The sequence below is a fragment of the Pleurodeles waltl genome, chromosome 2_2, assembly GCF_031143425.1.
Source record: "Pleurodeles waltl isolate 20211129_DDA chromosome 2_2, aPleWal1.hap1.20221129, whole genome shotgun sequence".
Lineage (NCBI taxonomy): Eukaryota > Metazoa > Chordata > Amphibia > Caudata > Salamandridae > Pleurodeles > Pleurodeles waltl.
The window spans coordinates 1173454020-1173471836 of NC_090439.1; the positions used below are offsets into that span (position 1 = coordinate 1173454020).

Genomic DNA, 17817 nt, shown 5'->3' on the forward strand with positions numbered 1-17817 from the left:
TAGGTGACTTATAAGTGACCTGGTGCAGTGAAAATGGCTGTGAAAGGGTGCATGCACCATTTCACTCAGGCTGCAATGGCAGTCCTGCAGAAGCCTTTCATGGGCTCCCTATGGGTGGCAAAAGTAATACTGCAGCCCAAGGGAATCACCTGGAACCTTAATGCCCTGGGTACCTAAGTACCATATACTAGGGACTTTTAAGGGGTGACCAGTATGCCAATTTGGAGTGGAACACTGGGTTACCAGTATGTAGTGATTAATTTAGAAACAGAGAGAGCATGAGCACTGGAGTCCTGCTAAACAGGACTCCAGTGACGCAGTCAAGCATACTTTCACAAACAGTGAAACATACTGACAAGCAGGCCATAAACCATAAGCACTGGGGTCCTGACTAGCAGGATCCCAGTGACACAGTCAAATACACACTGACATCAGGCAGCGATTGGGGCTAACATGCCAAGAAAGATGGTACTTTCCTAAACACACAAAACTAGAACTTTATGCAATGGTCCTGAAGACCCCAATTAAGTGACACAGATACAAACATTTAGTCACAACTACAGATTCACAAACCAGGGTGTACTGTCACTACCATGCTAACCCATGACACAGACATGCTTAGTGAGCCCTTCAGGTCACCGGACAAGTGACCACACTCACATTACGAGTCTGGCCTAGGGCTCTGTGTACACACTGGATTAGTGTGATCCCAAGGAAATTTGGGCATATAGGGCAGCGGAACACACCTATGCACCATGCAAAGCACATCTCCACCCCAAAAGGTCTGAAACCCAATTTGCATCACAGAAAAACTTTAACATGTCATAAAATGGGTGGTGTAAAAATTAAACAGCAATCTTGAAGTTGTGAATACTGTGAATTTGTGAATCACGGTGTTTGCATCATGAAATGTCTTAGTAGCTTTTCTCAGTTTTGTAATAATTACAGTTATAGAGGCTGGAGTAAGGCAAGCTGAGCTCAGGCATGGGAGTGCCTGGATGGAATATCACATGCAGATGTGCTCAGCAAAGACTCTTTCACTCACCTGCTTGAGGTTAGGCCCTTCAGAGTGCCATATGATGGAGCTTTCATTGATTGTAAGCTGGTGGTCTGGTGGGGCTGAAAAGTCATAACTTCCTACCTTGATGCCAGATATTGATCCATTAGGAAATTTAACCCAATTTAGAATGTCATAATTTGCTGCCATGTCACCTGTTTCGTCAAACATAATGCTGTCTCCATCCGGTGTCTGAAAGTGTGTCTCCATAAGGAACTTGTTCAACTGTTAAAAGAACAAAACATTCATTAATTAGTATAGTTGCGGAATCAGTGCATAAATAACTTCTAGTAGCTTGGATGCTCAAGGGGAAGGTGTAAGTTTGAAATTCAGACATACTGTAGCTCAGTAATCAAATGTAATGAAATGAATTTCTAGTCAAACACAATCTCATCAATATAATGAATCTTTTATAGTTTGAAAGTAAACAACACTTAAAGTAATAGACTCCAAAACAAAAACAAATGTTCTATGGGTGAGATCTGTCCACATGTGTTGTGGAGATATAGGCAGTTATTATGAACTCGGCGGGAAACAAGACCGACTGCCGTGGCGGCGGTGAACAGAATGCCGCCGTTGGCGGTGAATGGAAACCCGCCACATAATGAACGAAAATCCCAACCCTGCCAAAAATCACCAGACCACCACTCCCGGCCATGACCCTGTCGCAGGAAACCCGGACCTCCCCACCCTGCCACCGCCAAGCACACCCACATCCCGCCCTCCAAATAATGATGCACAAATCACCTTGGCGGACAGTGGAGGCCGAACGCCCATTGGCGGCTCCGACCGCCACAGGCGGCAAGTGGACTTAACTGCAAGAAGTGCACACATTGGATAAGTGTGTAATCCACACACCTGACACATATCTATAACACCATAAAACACCCCCAGACATACCCCACAATCCTTTGCAATGAAACCATGCCAAGAAGACGGAGATCACCAGAGCGAGACATCGAATTTCAGCATACAGAGACGCACACCGACCCACAGAAGAGCACCCTCACTGCGTTCCCAGCCCCGACACCATTCACCACACTCACAATGTCACCCCCCCAAACACCCACGCTTCACCGAAAGGGAGTTAAGGACCATGGTGGACGAGATCCTGAAGGTGGAGCCACAAACATTCGGGCCGAGGTGCAGCACACACCCATCGCAAGGAAAATGGAGCTATGGCGGACCATTGTGAACAGGTTCCTTGCAGTGGGACACCATCCACGCACCAGGGACGGCATCCGGAAGAGATGGAACGACCTGCGGAAGAAGGTCAGGGGCATGGAATCAAGGCACCACATCGCAGTGCAGAAGACTGAGGGAGGACCGCCACCAACACCACCAAAATACACAGACTAAAAGGAAAAGATATTGGCTATCCTGCACCCTGAGGGACTCACTGGACTCACTGGAGGAATGGACTAAGGTAAGTCATCAACATATACCCTGTGGTGGGGGATCGGCGGTACAGAGGACTCTGGTTCGTATGTAGAGTGAAAAAGGGATTTATTGTGCTGTAAGATGTTGAACAATAAGTAACGGAAGTTGATTTAGTAGAAAAAACAAGTGAAGGTTGATGATGCCACAATCCGGCTAACTTCTCTTCGTAACGTCTCTGATCTGTGTTTTTCCTAGGTCTCTTGGATGGCGTCGACTCTTATGACCTCCCAGGTGGAACCGGAAAAATAAAACACAGAAGCGGACACAAAGGTAAGTGGTTTGTGGTGTTCTGGGGTAGTTGGTGTTTAGTTATGCAGGGAGAGGGGAAAAATGCGGAAGATAGGGGTAGGGAGTGGTTATAGATAGCCCCGTTAGTGAGGGTGTGTGAGGGTTGGGGTATTTGTGATAAGAAATCTCTCTCAGTGCTGGCCCAAGTCGTGATTCACTTATATATCCTTTTTCTCAGTGACTCCCTTCACACATGCCCCCCTCCGTCCCTCCCCTCTGTTCCTCCTCCTCCTTTCCCTTGTGCTCGATAAAACAAACGGGGATTTCGCTGTCCTTGTAACAAGGACCGTACCTTGTTAAGCCACGACCCTCCAGGGTCATGGCGGAAAGTGCTCGTCTCCGGGTCTCAGCTCTCTCCTTCTGCGCGTCCTCCCTGGTTTTCCTGAGCGTCGGTCTTCTCCTGTCACGGCGTCTCCTTCCCCTCCTCTCCCGGTGGCGTTCTCCTAGAGAACTCCTTCCTCTCCGCTCCTGAGTCCGTTGTCCCTTTTTGTAATGGGACCCGGAAATCCGCGTAGCGCGCGTCTGTAGGCGTTCCCATGTTTCCATGGGAACGCGTGAGTCCTTCGGCTGAGGCGCGCGAAAGGCGCCAGTCCGAGGAGTCGGTAGGCGTGGTCGAGAATGGTAGAGGACCGAAGAGTCAGGAAATCGGGATAGAAAATCGGCAGGGCCCTGCTGGGAACCAGGAATATGGCGGACCTGAAAGGTAAAAGGTTGGAGCTCCAGAAACCATCGTAACACCCTGGAATTCGTGTCTTTATGGGAGGCTAACCAGGTCAATGGGGCATGGTCAGTGTAGAGGATGAAAGGCCGTCCCAATAGATAATACCTCGTATTTCTACGGCCCACTTAATTGCCAGGCACTCCTTCTCAATAGCGAGGTAGTGACGCTCCCTGGGAAGTAGTTTTCTACTGATGAATACTATGGGATGTTCGTGGTGTTCACTGTCGGGTTGAGTGAGAACCGCCCCTAGACCGAAACTGGAAGCGTCCGTATATAAGTGGAAGGACTTGGAAAAGTCAGGACATTTAAGGACGGGTTCCGTCGTGAGGGACCGTTTCAGCTGGTCAAAGCTGAGGAGTTGAGAGTCGGTGAACAAGGGTAGTTGGGAGGGGTACTGTTTTTTTAAAAGGTCAGTGAGAGGGGAGGCAATCGTAGAGTACTGGGGAATGAACCTCCGATAGTACCCCACCAATCCCAAAAAGGAACGAAGTTCTTTCTTTGTTTTGGGCACAGGTACTTGTAATATGGCCTCAATTTTATCTTTCTGTGGTCGTAGAATCCCGTTACCTATGAGGTAACCGAGATAAATGATTTGTGTGTTCCCTAAGACACATTGGCCGTAAGGCCAGCCTCATTTAAGACGCGGAACACCGTCTCAAGATGTTGTAGATGATCAGACCAGGTGTTACTAAAAATCACGATGTCATCTAGGTAAGCCGCTGCGTACGCCTGGAACGGTTTTAAGAGTCGATCCATTAGGTGTTGAAATGAATCTGGAGCCCCGTGGAGGCCGAAGGGAAGGACAGTAAACTGATAAAGGCCGGACTGGGTTGCAAAAGCTGTCTTCTCTTTGTCCGCAGCGGCGAGCGGGATTTGCCACTACCCTTTCGTTAAATCTAGGGTCGACATATACCAGGCACTCCCTAGTTTCTCCAACACATCATCTACTCATGGAATGGGATAAGTGTCAAAGAGGGTAATGTCATTTAACTTACGGAAGTCGATACAAAACCGAACGGACCCGTCTGGTTTAGGTACTAGAACCACCGGGGAGCACCAGGGGCTTGTGGATGGTTTGATACCCTTTAAGGTTAGCATTTTCTTTACTTCCTCTTCAATAAGATGTTTTCGTGCTTCGGGAATTCGGTAGGGTCGTAGACGAACGGTTTTGCCCTCTGGTGTTCTGATACAGTGTTGGACTAATGTAGTTCTACCCGGTACACCAGAAAAAAATTGGGAATGTTTATGTAATAGGGTGGATAGTTGAGCTTGCTCTGGCTCTGTGAGGGACTCATTTATACACAGACTTTCCCACTGGTCTTCTCTATTGGTGGGATATAGGTCCATATCTAAAGCAGTGGTTGGGGTGATTAAGAACCCGGAAGCAAAGAGATTGGGAGTGTCTTCTGGTGTCTCCCATTTTTTTAGTAAATTGACATGGTATATTTGTGTCCTCTTTGGGTGTTGATTTACTTCGATAAGATATGTGACAGGGGAGACTGCTTTTATCACTCTGTAGGGTCCTTGCCACCTAGCTAGCAGCTTATTTTTGGAGGTTGGTCGCATTATCAGAACCTGGTCATTAGGGTCAAAAGACCGTAACTTGGTCCCCTGGTCATAATAAGCCTTTTGCTTTGTCTGTGCTTTCTCTAGATGCTTCCGTACATCTCCCCATACTGTTTGAAGGTGACATTTCAATTTATTGACATACTCTAACAGTGGTTTTTCGTGCTCCCCCTCTTCTTCCCACCTTTCTGCGGCCATATCAAGTAAATTACGGGGTTGTCTCCCGAGCACTAATTCGAAAGGACTATGGGGCTGATTCTAACCCTGGCGGTCGGTGATAAAGTGGCGGCCAACCCGCCAACAGGCCGGCGGTCAAAAAAATGCAATTCTGACCCTGGCGGGAACCGCCAACACAGGCCGCCGCTTTAACACTCCGACCGCCACGGCGGAACAAACAAACAGCGCGGCGGTCTCCGCCAACAGCCAGGCGGGAGACAATGTACCGCCCACCCTATCACGACCCACCAATCCGCCACTTTTTCCGGGGCGGGAGCCCCGCCGATAAAAACACGGCGGAAACAGACATTTTCAATGGAAAACGCTCACCTCGAGACACTCCATGCGGAATCCGGACAGCATGGAACCCGAATTGAACATCATACCTGCTCTCGCCTACCTGCTCATCTACCACGAGTACGAACTCCGGCGCAGACGTCAACGGTGAGTACTGCACCTACGACACACGGGAGGGGGGAGGACGAAAGGTTACGGGCACACACATATGCGACCCCCCCAATATGTACACACCAATGCAGAGCAACAAGTCACAGTGACACCACCCAAACACCCGTAAAAAATACAATGACACAACCAAATTTAGAATAAATATTTATGTACAAAAAAATCTCCTGGAAATTATTGAGCAACCGTGATAAATATTTACAAAAATAAAAAATATATACACATCAGTGTATAACTGAAGTAACAAGTCCTGCACATCCTATGAATCTAACATGTCCGTGGGCCAATGTTCTGCGAAACAAGGGCAAAGCCCACACACGAGACCTGAGTCCTTTGGAGAGAACACTGCAGGGGCATCTGATGTTAAAACTACAGGCACCTCCGGGGGAAGGGAAGGGGGGGCCACCACAGCCACATGAGTCCACGACGCCAGATCCACGAGGAGCCACCATGCCCACTGCACCATCCTGGGGAGTGCAAAGCCACAGTCTCTCAATGTCTCTACAGTGGGTGGGCTGCCCACTGCACCATCCTGGGGAGTGCAAAGCCACAGTCTCTCAATGTCTCTACAGTGGGTGGGCTGCCCACTGTACCATCCTGGGGAGTGCAAAGCCACAGTCTCTCAATGTCTCTACAGTGGGTGGGCTGCCCACTGCACCATCCTGGGGAGTGCAAAGCCACAGTCTCTCAATGTCTCTACAGTGGGTGGGCTGCCCACTGCACCATCCTGGGGAGTGCAAAGCCACAGTCTCTCAATGTCTCTACAGTGGGTGGGCTGCCCACTGTACCATCCTGGGGAGTGCAAAGCCACAGTCCATCCGGTGGATGACAGTCTCCACTGGTCAAGGAGGAGGCATGGTGGGCACAGTGAACCATAAACAGTGCCTGAGACGTCGGTTCCCAGCGGAGCGGTGCTTGCAGGAAGGGCCCAGCGGAGCGGTGCTTGCAGGAAGGGCCCAGCGGAGCGGTGCTTGAGAGGAAGGGCCCAGCGGAGCGGTGCTTGAGAGGAAGGGCCCAGCGGAGCGGTGCTTGAGAGGAAGGGCCCAGCGGAGCGGTGCTTGAGAGGAAGGGCCCAGCGGAGCGGTGCTTGAGAGGAAGGGCCCAGCAGAGCGATGCTTGAGAGGAAGGGCCCAGCGGAGCGGTGCTTGAGAGGAAGGGCCCAGCGGAGCGGTGCTTGACAGGAAGGGCCCAGCGGAGCGGTGCTTGACAGGAAGGGCCCAGCGGAGTGGTGCTTGACACGGCGGGGCCCTGTTCAGCGGTGCTCTTCTGCACGGCGGGCCCTCTTCAGCGGTGCTCTTCTGCACGGCAGGCCCTGTTCAGCGGTACCTGTCTTCACGGCGGGGCCCTGTTCAGCGGTGCTCTTCTGCACGGCGGGCCCTCTTCAGCGGTGCTCTTCTGCACGGCGGGCCCTGTTCAGCGGTACCTGTCTTCACGGCGGGGCCCTCTTCAGCGGTGCTCTTCTGCATGGCGGGCCCTGTTCAGCGGTGCTCTTCTGCACGGCGGGTCCTCTTCAGCGGTGCTCTTCTGCACGGCGGGCCCTGTTCAGCGGTACCTGTCTTCACGGCGGGCCCTCTTAAGCGGTGCTCTTCTGCACGGCGGGCCCTGTTCAGCGGTACCTGTCTTCACGGCGGGGCCCTGTTCAGCGGTGCTCTTCTGCAAGGCGGGCCCTCTTCAGCGGTGCTCTTCTGCACGGTGGGCCCTGTTCAGCGGTACCTGTCTTCACGGCGGGCCCTGTTCAGCGGTGCTCTTGCAGTATGTCAAGGGAGTCAGACCTGGCCTGGACACCCTGCTCACTCGCCCTCCGACCGTGCAGTGTCAAGCCCCTTCGGGGACGGAGTCCTGGGCCCTTTGGTGTCGTCCCTTGCAGCCGGGATGGGGCTTGTGGGGCCCTCCTGCTCCGTGCTCCTGGGGGTTGTCCTCTCCGCCCTGCTGTCCTTCCGCTCCTTAGATGGGGCTCTCGGGCCCTTGCCTCCCCTGGCTGTTGTGGCAGGTGAAGTGGCCGGAGTTACCTCCTTGGGGGCAGCCGTCTCTGTCCGCTCACGGCGGCCCTTCACTTTCCGGGTCCTCTTGCCTGGGGGGGGCTGGCTGTCCCCTTGCTGCTCACCGAAGTGTCACTGCCGCCAAAGGGTGGACTCCACATGCCATGCACCACTTGCACTTTAGAAGCTGGGCTGGTGGTGGCTGAGGTGACCTTGGGACTTTTCCCAGTTGGAGGGGGTGGGTCAGGGGAGGGAAAGAGGTCAAGATTGGAGAGGTAATATTTCTTGGGACCAAGGTAAGGGGTAGGAGTAGTGGTGAAAGAAGTGGAGGAAGAGGATGTGGTTGTATGAGAGTCAGGTGTGCTGTCCTTGGGTGCAGGTGACTGGGACGTAGGCTGTCGTGAGGTGGTTGGCTGTTGTTTGGGTGTCTGCCTGCGTTTGTGTGTCTTGGAAGAGGGGGTGACAGACACAGTGGGAGAGGACACAGGGGACGTGTAAATGCCAGTGGGGGTGGTGACTGCAGGTGTGCGGACTGTAGTGGAGGGTGTGCTGGTGGTGGAAGAACTGGCTGATGTTGGTGTGCATGCAGGTGTGAGTGTAGACGTTACAGGGAGGGAGGAGGGAGACGAGGAGGACGGGGACACAGAGGTGGTAGTGACTGTTGATATGTCTGCATCTGTGTGTTGCTTGGGTGAATGTTTGTGTTTTCTGTGGTGCTTATGTTTGGATGAGCTGGCCTTGGGTGTTGAGGTGTGTGCAGGCTGGTCTGATGGTGTGGATGGGATAGGTTGAGGTACAGGAGACAGAGAAAGGGTAGAGGCAGATAGAAGAGGGAGACTGGAGACAGGGACAATGGCTGCCGTCAGTGCTGAGGCCAGAGCAGTGAACGCTCGTTGATGGGCAGCCTGACCCGAATGAATGCCCTCCAGGTAGGCATTGCTCCGATGCACCTCCCTTTCCACCCCCTGGATGGCATTCAGAAGGGTAGTCTGCCCAACAATGACCGTCCTCACCAGGTCAATGAGCTCCGCACTGAGGGCAGCAGGGGTAACAGAGGCAGGGGCTGAGGTGCCTGGGGCGAAGGAGACGCGCGCCTTCCTGGCCGAGCGGCCATGGAGCGAAGAGTGAGGGTCTGCTGTGAGGGCGGTGCTGGTGCGCTGGGTGGCGGCTGTACCTGTTGTTGCGGGGGGCACAGATGTTGCCGCCACCGCTAGGGAGCTCCCAAACGAGGACGTGTCCGTGTCGCTGGTGTCTCCACCGGCCCCCGTTGTGGTGCTCCCCTCGCCCTCCGGATCACTGGTGCCCTCGGTGTCTGTGTCAGTGCCCACCGGGGCCTGGTGACCTGCAGCTCCCTCTTGCTCCGACGCCAAATCTCCTCCGCCTGATGATGCTAAAGCACAAGAAAACAAAGATTTAGGGTGGGGGGAGAAATAAAACAAAGTTGAGTGCATGCCTTATCAATACCCTTTGCGGAGAGGACAGACACAGGTGCCTCATGCACTAAGTCGCGAACTTGGGGTACACTACTCAGTACTTCTGACTAGGCCAACAGGTCTAGGGACAACAGACGCGCACATGGGTGATGCTGGACCATGGGTAGCTGCGCTTGGCACCCTACAGAGGTGGGGGGCGGGGGCACAGGGCCATGCCTAAGGGAGAGGACTACACTACAGAAAGCGCCCTGGCCTAATGTCACCCACAGCCCTCCTCCCCCACCCAGACGCCTCCACTGCGCATACAGATAGGAGAATGTGCAGATACTCACCCCCTTGTGTCTGCTGTGCTGTCCTCAAGCGCCCATCCAAATCAGGGTAGGCCACCGCCAGGATCCGGGACATCAGGGGGGTCATGGTGCGACTGGCACCCCTCCTAGGTCGGGAGGCCATCCCCAGCAGTGTTTCTGCGGTCTTCCTCGTTCCGTGGCGGATGTCCTCCCACCTCTTGCGGCAGTGGGTGCCCCGTCTGTTGTGGACCCCCAAGTTCCGGACTTCCTTGGCGATGGCACGCCAAATATCGATTTTCTGATGGGCGCTCACCTGTTTGACATGTACAGGGTGGGAAAGAGAAAACGTCACATATCTGCTTGTTTGGAGTACATGCCCCCCCCTCCCCAACCTTGCCATGGGTCCCATTCTCTCATCTGTCGTGCGTTGCACTCCTCATTTCCTCCCCACCCCACCAACTTACATCCCCCCCACACCACACAGGCATAACCCATTCAATGTGCACTCAGTGTACTCACCTGTTGGTCTGGAGGACCGTAGAGTAGCGCATACTGGGGGAGGACCCCGTCCACGAGCTTCTCCAACTCTTCTGAACTGAAGGCGGGGGCCCTTTCACCAGTAGCAGCAGCCATTGTCACTTCCAGACCGAGTTCACAGCAGCACTTGCAGTATAGGTCCTCTCCTGTGGATGATCAGGTCTCGAGTGATTAAGCAGATAGGAAATGGCGGTCACGCCCGCGGCGGTGCGTACCGCGGCGGTGCGTACTGCGACCGCCGGCGCACATCGTCATTGGCTCCTGAAACCCATAGGCTTCAATGTTAACCAATGCGTCTTCGCACAGCGGTCTTCGACCGCCTACCGCCACGGTGTGCCCCGCCAGCGCAGTGACCTCACATCCCATTGTCCCACTTCACAGGTCAGGCAGCCGCCATTTCAAGGGCCCACATGGCTTAATTTCTACTGCGTCACACAGGCCTAGGCCTTGCTATGGCACACATACAAACTTAGCAACCCATACATTTACCTGTACTGTGCAAGCTGTGTTGTACGTACCTGTGAGTGGATTGACTCTGTACTCCATATTCTCCTTCATAGGCACCGTCCGCTGGGACTTGCGATGAGAAGGAGGAATCCTCGCGTGTACCGGCCGCTGGTGGACCTGTCGACAATGGAAGAACGCCATATAATACTACGATACCGACTTGACCGAGCCACCATCCATGAACTGTGTGCCCAGCTGGAGCCAGCCCTGATGTCCCCCATCCGCCAACCCACAGGAATTCCCCCTCTAGTGCAGGTTCTGTCTGTCCTCCATTTTTTTGCAACTGGCTCATTCCAGACAACAGTGGCCATGTCATCTGGGATGTCTCAGCCTATGTTTTCTAAGATTTTGTCCAGAGTGTTGTCTGCCCTGATGAAACTGATGCGGAGCTACATCATTTTCCCATAGGAGGGTGATTTGCCTACAGTGAAAGCTGATTTCTATGCCCTTGGACACATCCCCAACATCATTGGTGCAATTGATGGAACCCATGTGGCTTTAGTCCCCCCAAATGACGATGAACAGGTGTACAGGAACAGGAAGAATTACCATTCGATGAATGTCCAGGTGGTCTGTTTGGCTGACCAGTACATCTCCCATGTAAATGCCAAGTTCCCTGGGTCAGTGCATGACGCGTATGTTATGTGAAATAGCAGCATTCCCTATGTGATGGAACAGCTACAGAGACAGCGTGTGTGGCTAATTGGTGACTCTGGTTACCCCAACCTGCCGTGGCTACTGACCCCAGTGAGGAATCCCAGGACCAGGGCAGAGGAACGGTACAATGAGGCCCATGGGCGTACTAGGAGGGTGATTGAGCGAACCTTTGGCCTCCTGAAGGCCAGATTTAGGTGCCTGCATATGACTGGTGGATCCCTAATGTACTCACCAAAGAAGGTGTGCCATATCATCGTGGCGTGCTGTATGCTTCACAACCTGGCTTTGCGACGCCAGGTGCCTTTCCTGCAGGAGGATGGTCCAGATGGTGGTGTTGTAGAAGCCGTGGAGCCTGTGGAGAGTGAAGAGGAGGAAGACTCAGAGGACGACACAGACAATAGGGACAGAGTGATACAACAGTATTTCCAGTAACACACAGGTAAGAATCACCCATGCCATTTCACAATTGCTTATAGCCTCCTGCATCTGTACTTTCTGTAGTTCCCCCCAGATCTTTGTCATTAATTTTTGCCTTTCCCTTCCCTTCTCAGTGCTGTCTGACTCAGTGCCTGACTTCTGCTTGGTTTGCCCATGAACTACACCGTATTGACATTGGTATGTTGTCATGACTAATTGACAGAACAGATATTGAACAGTAATATGTAATACATTTGTTAATAATACAGCATTACTCCAAACTGATTTGTGTGCAATATGTGATTTATTTACAGTGCTAGATATCGGTACATGTGATTCTAAGGGTGATGGGTGGGGGTGGAGGAATATCCATGGCAGAGTCCAGTTCTCAGTCTCACAGGTGCATTGTCCTTTTGCCTGTGGAAGGATGGAGCATAGGCAGTTCATGGTTGGACAGGGTGGCAATGTGGGACAGTGGGAAGACTTGAGGGGGTATGTCCTGCTGGCGGGGGTCTTGACATCCTACTCTGTCGTTTTTTTGGATCTCAGGCTCCTCTTGCGGGGTGGTTGTTCTTCAGCAGGAGGTGGGGTTCTGGTGGGCTGTCGTGGTGTTGGGGTCTCCTGTCCACTAGCGCCGGCGGAGGTGGTAGGCTGTTCCTGGTCCGGGCTAGTGACAGGGGCCCTGTGTGGTGCAACATGGTCCCGCAACGCGTCTTCTATCCTGTTGAGGGCCAGGACGATGGTCCCCATTGCGGTCCCGATGATTCTCAGCTCCTCCCTGAACCCCATGTAGCGTTCCTCCTGCTGTGCCTGGATCTCAGTGAACCTGGCTAGTACCGTCGCCATCGTTTCTTGGGAGTGGTGGTAGGCCCCCATGAGGGTGGTGAGGGCCTCTTGGAGAGTGGGTTCCCTGGGCCTCTCCTCCCCCACCTGTCGCACAGCAGCCCTCCGAGCTGCCCGGTTTCCCCCGGCCTCTGTCCCCTGGACGGTGTGCCCGCTACCACTGCCCCCAGGTCCCTGTTGTTGTTGGGGTGTTGGGTTAGCCTGGGTGCCCTGTAGTGGCAGACACACCGCAGATTGAGCTGTCCTAGAGACAGAGGCATGGGCCCGCTGGGTGGGAGCTGTGCTGGTGTTGGCAGAGGGGGTCGGGTCTGGTGTGGCCTGTGTCTGGGTGAGGGGAACCGACTGCCCAGAGGTCCCCGATGGTCCGGGCTGGTCATCAGGTTCACTGTCGACAGAGCTGCTATCCTCACTGTGGGCCTGTTCCGGGGGTGGGATGGACATTTCTGGACCCTCCTGGCTGGTGTGTTGGCGTTCGGGTCCTGCATGGGGTAAGAGAGTTTGGTTATTGTTTCTGTGTGTGCAATAGCGTGCGTGTTATGGGTGCCCTTGTCCCCCAGTGCAGGCATTCCCTTGAGGGAGGTGTTGTGAGGGTAGTTACTGGGGGGGGGGGTTGGTGCAGTGGTCATGCTTAGGTGATGGGTGTCCATGATTTGTGTTGGCATTCAGGGGTTGGTGTTGGGATGGATGGGTTGCGCTGGTGAGACATTGTCAGGGAGGATGTGTGCTGGGGGGTTGGGGGTGAGGGTGGGGGTGTGGGTTGGCATGCTGGTGGGGTGGGGGGGATATAGTAGTTGAGATTGGACTTACCAGAGTCCATTCCTACGGCTACTCCAGCGAGGCCCTGAGGATGCAGGATGTTCAAGACGTCTTGCTCCCACGATGTAAATTCGGGAGGAGTGGGTGGGGGTCCGCTGCCAGTCTTCTGGACCGCGATGTTGTGCCTGGAGACCATCGATCGGACCTTCCCCCGTAGGTCGTTCCATCTTTTGCGGATGTCCTCCCTATTCCTGGGATGCTGTCCCACCGCGTTGACCCTGTCCAAGATCCGCTGCCATAGCTCCGCCTTCCTGGCTATACTGGTGTGCTGCACCTGCGAGCCGAAGAGCTGGGGTTCCACTCTTAGGATTTCCTCCACCATGACCCGGAGTTCTTGGTCCGAAAACCGTGGGTGCCTTTGGGGTGCCATGGGGTGGTGTGGGTGAGGTGTGGGGTGGTGTATGTGATGATGAGTATGATGGTGTGTGGTGCTTTGTGCTACTATGTGGTGTGTGTGATGGTGTAGTGTGCCTCAGTGTGTCTTGCTATGGTTTGTCTGCTGTGTCTCTCTCTCCTTCTCTCAGTAATTGTGGTCGCAGGGGTTTGTGGGTGATGTGGGTGTGTGTTTTATAGTTGTTTGATTGTGTGGGAGTGGTGTGTGTATGTGTATCAGGTGTGTGTATTTCAAATTGTCCAATGTGGCTGTCTTTTGGTGCTGTGTGTGTATTTTGACCGCGGCGGTGTGTAGCGCCAATGGAATACCGCGTTTGAATGACCGCCGTGTGGATTCGTGGGTCAGAATGGCATGGGCGTATTTCTGTTGGCGTGACGGTGGAGGTTTGGTCATCTCCAGTTTATCGCTGCCCGCTGATGTGGCGGACTACAGTGGAGGTCGGATTTTTGGAGGTTTGGCCGTTGTGGGTCAGAATGACCGTGGCGGCTTTCCGCGGCCGCAGCGGTGTTATGGCGGTCTTCTGACCGGCGGTAAGCGCCTTTTGCCGCCGAGGTCAGAATGACCCCCTATGTCCCGTGGAGGATTGTTCATGAGTTCGGATGGCATATAGAACCAGAGGCAGTTTCTGATCCCAGTCCTTTCCGGAGTCTTCCATATTTTCCTCAGCAGATTTTTGATGGTGCGGTTATAGCGTTCGACCATACCGTCAGTTTGGGGGTGGTATACTGAGGTCTTTATCTGGGTGATCCCTAGTATTTTACAGATCTGTTTCATAAGAGAGGACATAAATGGAGTACCCTGGTCTGTTAGGATCTCTTGGGGAAATCCGACCCTGGAGAAGAAATTGATCATGGCTTGGGCTACTACATTCGAAGTCATACTAGACAAGGGGATTGCCTCCGGGTATCTGTTAGCGTAGTCTACCAGAACTAGTATATAGGTGTGGCCCTTGGATGATGGCAATAGTGGTCCTACTAGATCCATACCCACGCGACTGAATGGGATCTCAATAATGGGTAAGGGTTGTAAAGGGGCCTTCCTCAGGGCTCCTGGTTCTATTACTTGACACCTCGGACACTGTGTGCAATATTTTCTGATGTGAGCATAAACCCCCGGCCAATAGAATCATCTTAACAAATATTCCTCAGTCTTTTCTCGACCGTAATGTCCACCTCCTGGCTGGTTATGGGCTAAAAACAGGACCTGATTCCGATAAGGCTCAGGTACCACTAGTTGTTTCTTTTCTCCATTGGTGGATGTAGTAATTCTATACAAAACGTTCTTATGAATTAGAAAATAAGGACCCACCTCCTCTGTGGATTCCGTTTTGGCGTTTTTCCATGGGAGACACAGAGTGGGGTCCTCACGTTGGGTAGCTCTAAAAGAAAGGGTGGCTTTGTCGTTGCTGGCTACTGTTTTCTCAGGTAATGGTTCAGTCCTTGATATCTGGTATTTTTGCTTCTCCTGCCTTTTCTCCCTTCTAGTCAATTTAAGGCAAACTGGGGAGCTCTCTATGTGACTGTTGGAAAAGGGTGCTAACCGGCCACCAATCAGAAGATGGCACAGGAGAGTTTGTTTTATCGAAAAGAGCAGTGAACCGGATATAGTCCGTACCGATGACAGTCTTCTACCAATCTGTCCATAACCCCTACGGGAAGGAAGTTGTGATATTCTCCCCTCTCTACCCTGATCAACGCTAGCGGATAGTTTTCTTTATCCCCATGAATACAACAGATGGTAACCCACTGCCTCAGGGTCGGATCGGGTTGACTTATGAGGTCGCTGCGTATTACTGACTGGCTACAGCCCGAGTCGATCAGCGCTTCTACTGGGATTCCGTTTACTTTAATGATCTGTTTGAACTTATGATGCCCTCTACCAGTGCACAATACCCTGCCCCGGGTGACCCCTATTTCCATGGGCTCTACCCGGTCGCCTTTTCTGGGACACATTCTCGCAATGTGTCCCCACTCTCCACAGCTAAAACATTGCAGCTGTTGCATGGGGTTTGTCTCTCCAGGTCTATGAGTCCCTGGTTCTTCTGCTGAGCGTCGAGGAGGATACTTGAGTGGACCCACTGGAGGCTTGATAATGTTCCTGGGACCTAATGTCTTGACATCAACAGACCGGTGATATGCGCAGGCTAGGTCTACAGCCAGTTCTGTATCTATGTTGGTCTATGAGTCCCTGGTTCTTCTGCTGAGCGTCGAGGAGGATACTTGAGTGGACCCACTGGAGGCTTGATAATGTTCCTGGGACCTAATGTCTTGACATCAACAGACCGGTGATATGCGCAGGCTAGGTCTACAGCCAGTTCTGTATCTATTTTGGGGTGTTGTCTTATCCAGTTCCCAGTACTGCCTGGGAGGGAATCTAGATATTGTTCCAGGATAACAGCTTTAATGATATCTTCTCGGTCGGTTCCTAATGGTCCTAGCCATTTTAGCCCCAAATCCTTTACCTTGAAATAGAACGTACGGGGATCCTCACTCTGTCCCCATTTCACCTTTCTAAACTTCATCCTATAGTATTCAGAATCATGACCCACTCTTTCCAGAATACTACTCCTAATATGTTTGTAAGGGGTAGTACCCCCGGGATTCGCGGCCTGGTATGCTGTCTGAAGGATGCCAGTAAGGAGAGGGGCAAGATACTGTCCCCAGTGCTCTTCTGACCATTGGGCTGAGGATGCCACACGTTCAAAATTTGTGAAGAAGGAATCAGGGTCCTCTCCTTCTTGGAATTTTTGTAGGACTGAGCTCGGAACATTAGGGTGTACCTTGCTCGCTGCGATGGTGTCAGTTAATTTCTGGAGCGCAGTCTCATGTACCAGCTGATTGTTAGCCATAATGGTGGCTTGACTTTTTAAGGCCGTTTGAAGGGCCTCTCAGTCCTCCTTTGCTTCTCTTTGATGAGCCTCCCATACCAGTTGGAGGTGTCGTTGGCCTTCCGCCAACTGTTTTATCATATCTTCCAGCATACGTTTCTCCCCCATCCTGTATACCTCCTTGTACCGCCTATGGCTTCTAAATCCCACTTCTGACACCACTGTGGTGGGGGATCGGCGGTACAGAGGACTCTGGGTCGTATGTAGAGTGAAAAAGGGATTTATTGTGCTGTAAGATGTTGAACAATAAGTAATGGAAGTTGATTTAGTAGCAAAAACAAGTGAAGGTTGATGATGCCACAATCCGGCTAACTTCTCTTCGTAAAGTCTCTGATCTGTGTTTTTCCTAGGTCTCTTAGATGGCGTCGACTCTCATGACCTCCCAGGTGGAACCGGAAAAAAAAAAACACAGAAGCGGACACAAAGGTAAGTGGTGTGCGGTGTTCTGGGGTAGTTGGTGTTTAGTTATGCAGGGAGAGGGGAAAAATGCGGAAGATAGGGGTAGGGAGTGGTTATAGATAGTCCTGTTAGTGAGGGTGTGTGAGGGTTGGGGTATTTGTGATAAGAAATCTCTCTCAGTGCTGGCCCAAGTCGTGATTCACTTATATATCCTTTTTCTCAGTGACTCCCTTCACACATGCCCCCCCTCCCCTCTGTTTCTCCTCCTTCTCTCCCTTGTGCTCGATAAAACAAACAGGGATTTCGCTGTCCTTGTAACAAGGACCGTACCTTGTTAAGCCACGACCCTCCAGGGTCGTGGCGGAAAATGCTTGTCTCCGGGCCTCGGCTCTCTCCTTCTGCGCGTCCTCCCTGGTTTTCCTGAGCGTCGTCTGCTTCGGTCTTCTCCTGTCGTGGCGTCTCCTTCTCCTCCTCTCCCGGTGGCGTTCTCCGAGAGAACTCCTTCCTCTCCGCTCCTGAGTCCGTTGTCCCTTTTTGTGACGGGACCCAGAAATCCGCGTAGCGTGCGTCTGTAGGTGTTCCCATGTTTCCATGGGAACGCGTGAGTCCTTCGGCTGAGGCGCGCAAAAGGCTCCAGTCCGAGGAGTCGGTAGGCATGGTCGAGGAGACCTGTCTACATACCCCATGTAAACCATACCTGTAATGCATGCACCACCCCCCACCCCACCCACACCCACCAGGACCAACACCCCACCCAGGCATCAGCCATCAAATCCACCCCCTGCATGACCACAAACCCACAAACAGGCCCACATCCCTCCCCCTGTGCACAGTCACCTACCCCTGCAGGTACCCACAATGGAACGACACCCCCCACCACAATGCAACCCCACAGTTGACGCTAA

At 52.7% G+C, this 17817-nt stretch overlaps 1 protein-coding gene across 1 annotated transcript in view; it reads right to left on the minus strand.

The window, feature by feature from the left end:
- LOC138279077 (vomeronasal type-2 receptor 26-like) overlaps positions 1-17569 on the minus strand; it is a 70340-nt gene extending 52771 nt beyond the window's left edge. Inside the window, exons 1-2 of the mRNA XM_069219371.1 lie at positions 17243-17569; positions 1046-1282 (exon numbers count right to left, since the gene is read on the minus strand). Of these exons, the coding sequence (XP_069075472.1) occupies positions 1046-1282; positions 17243-17569 (564 nt within the window). The remainder of the gene's footprint in view (positions 1-1045; positions 1283-17242) is intronic.
- Positions 17570-17817: the final 248 nt, after the last annotated feature.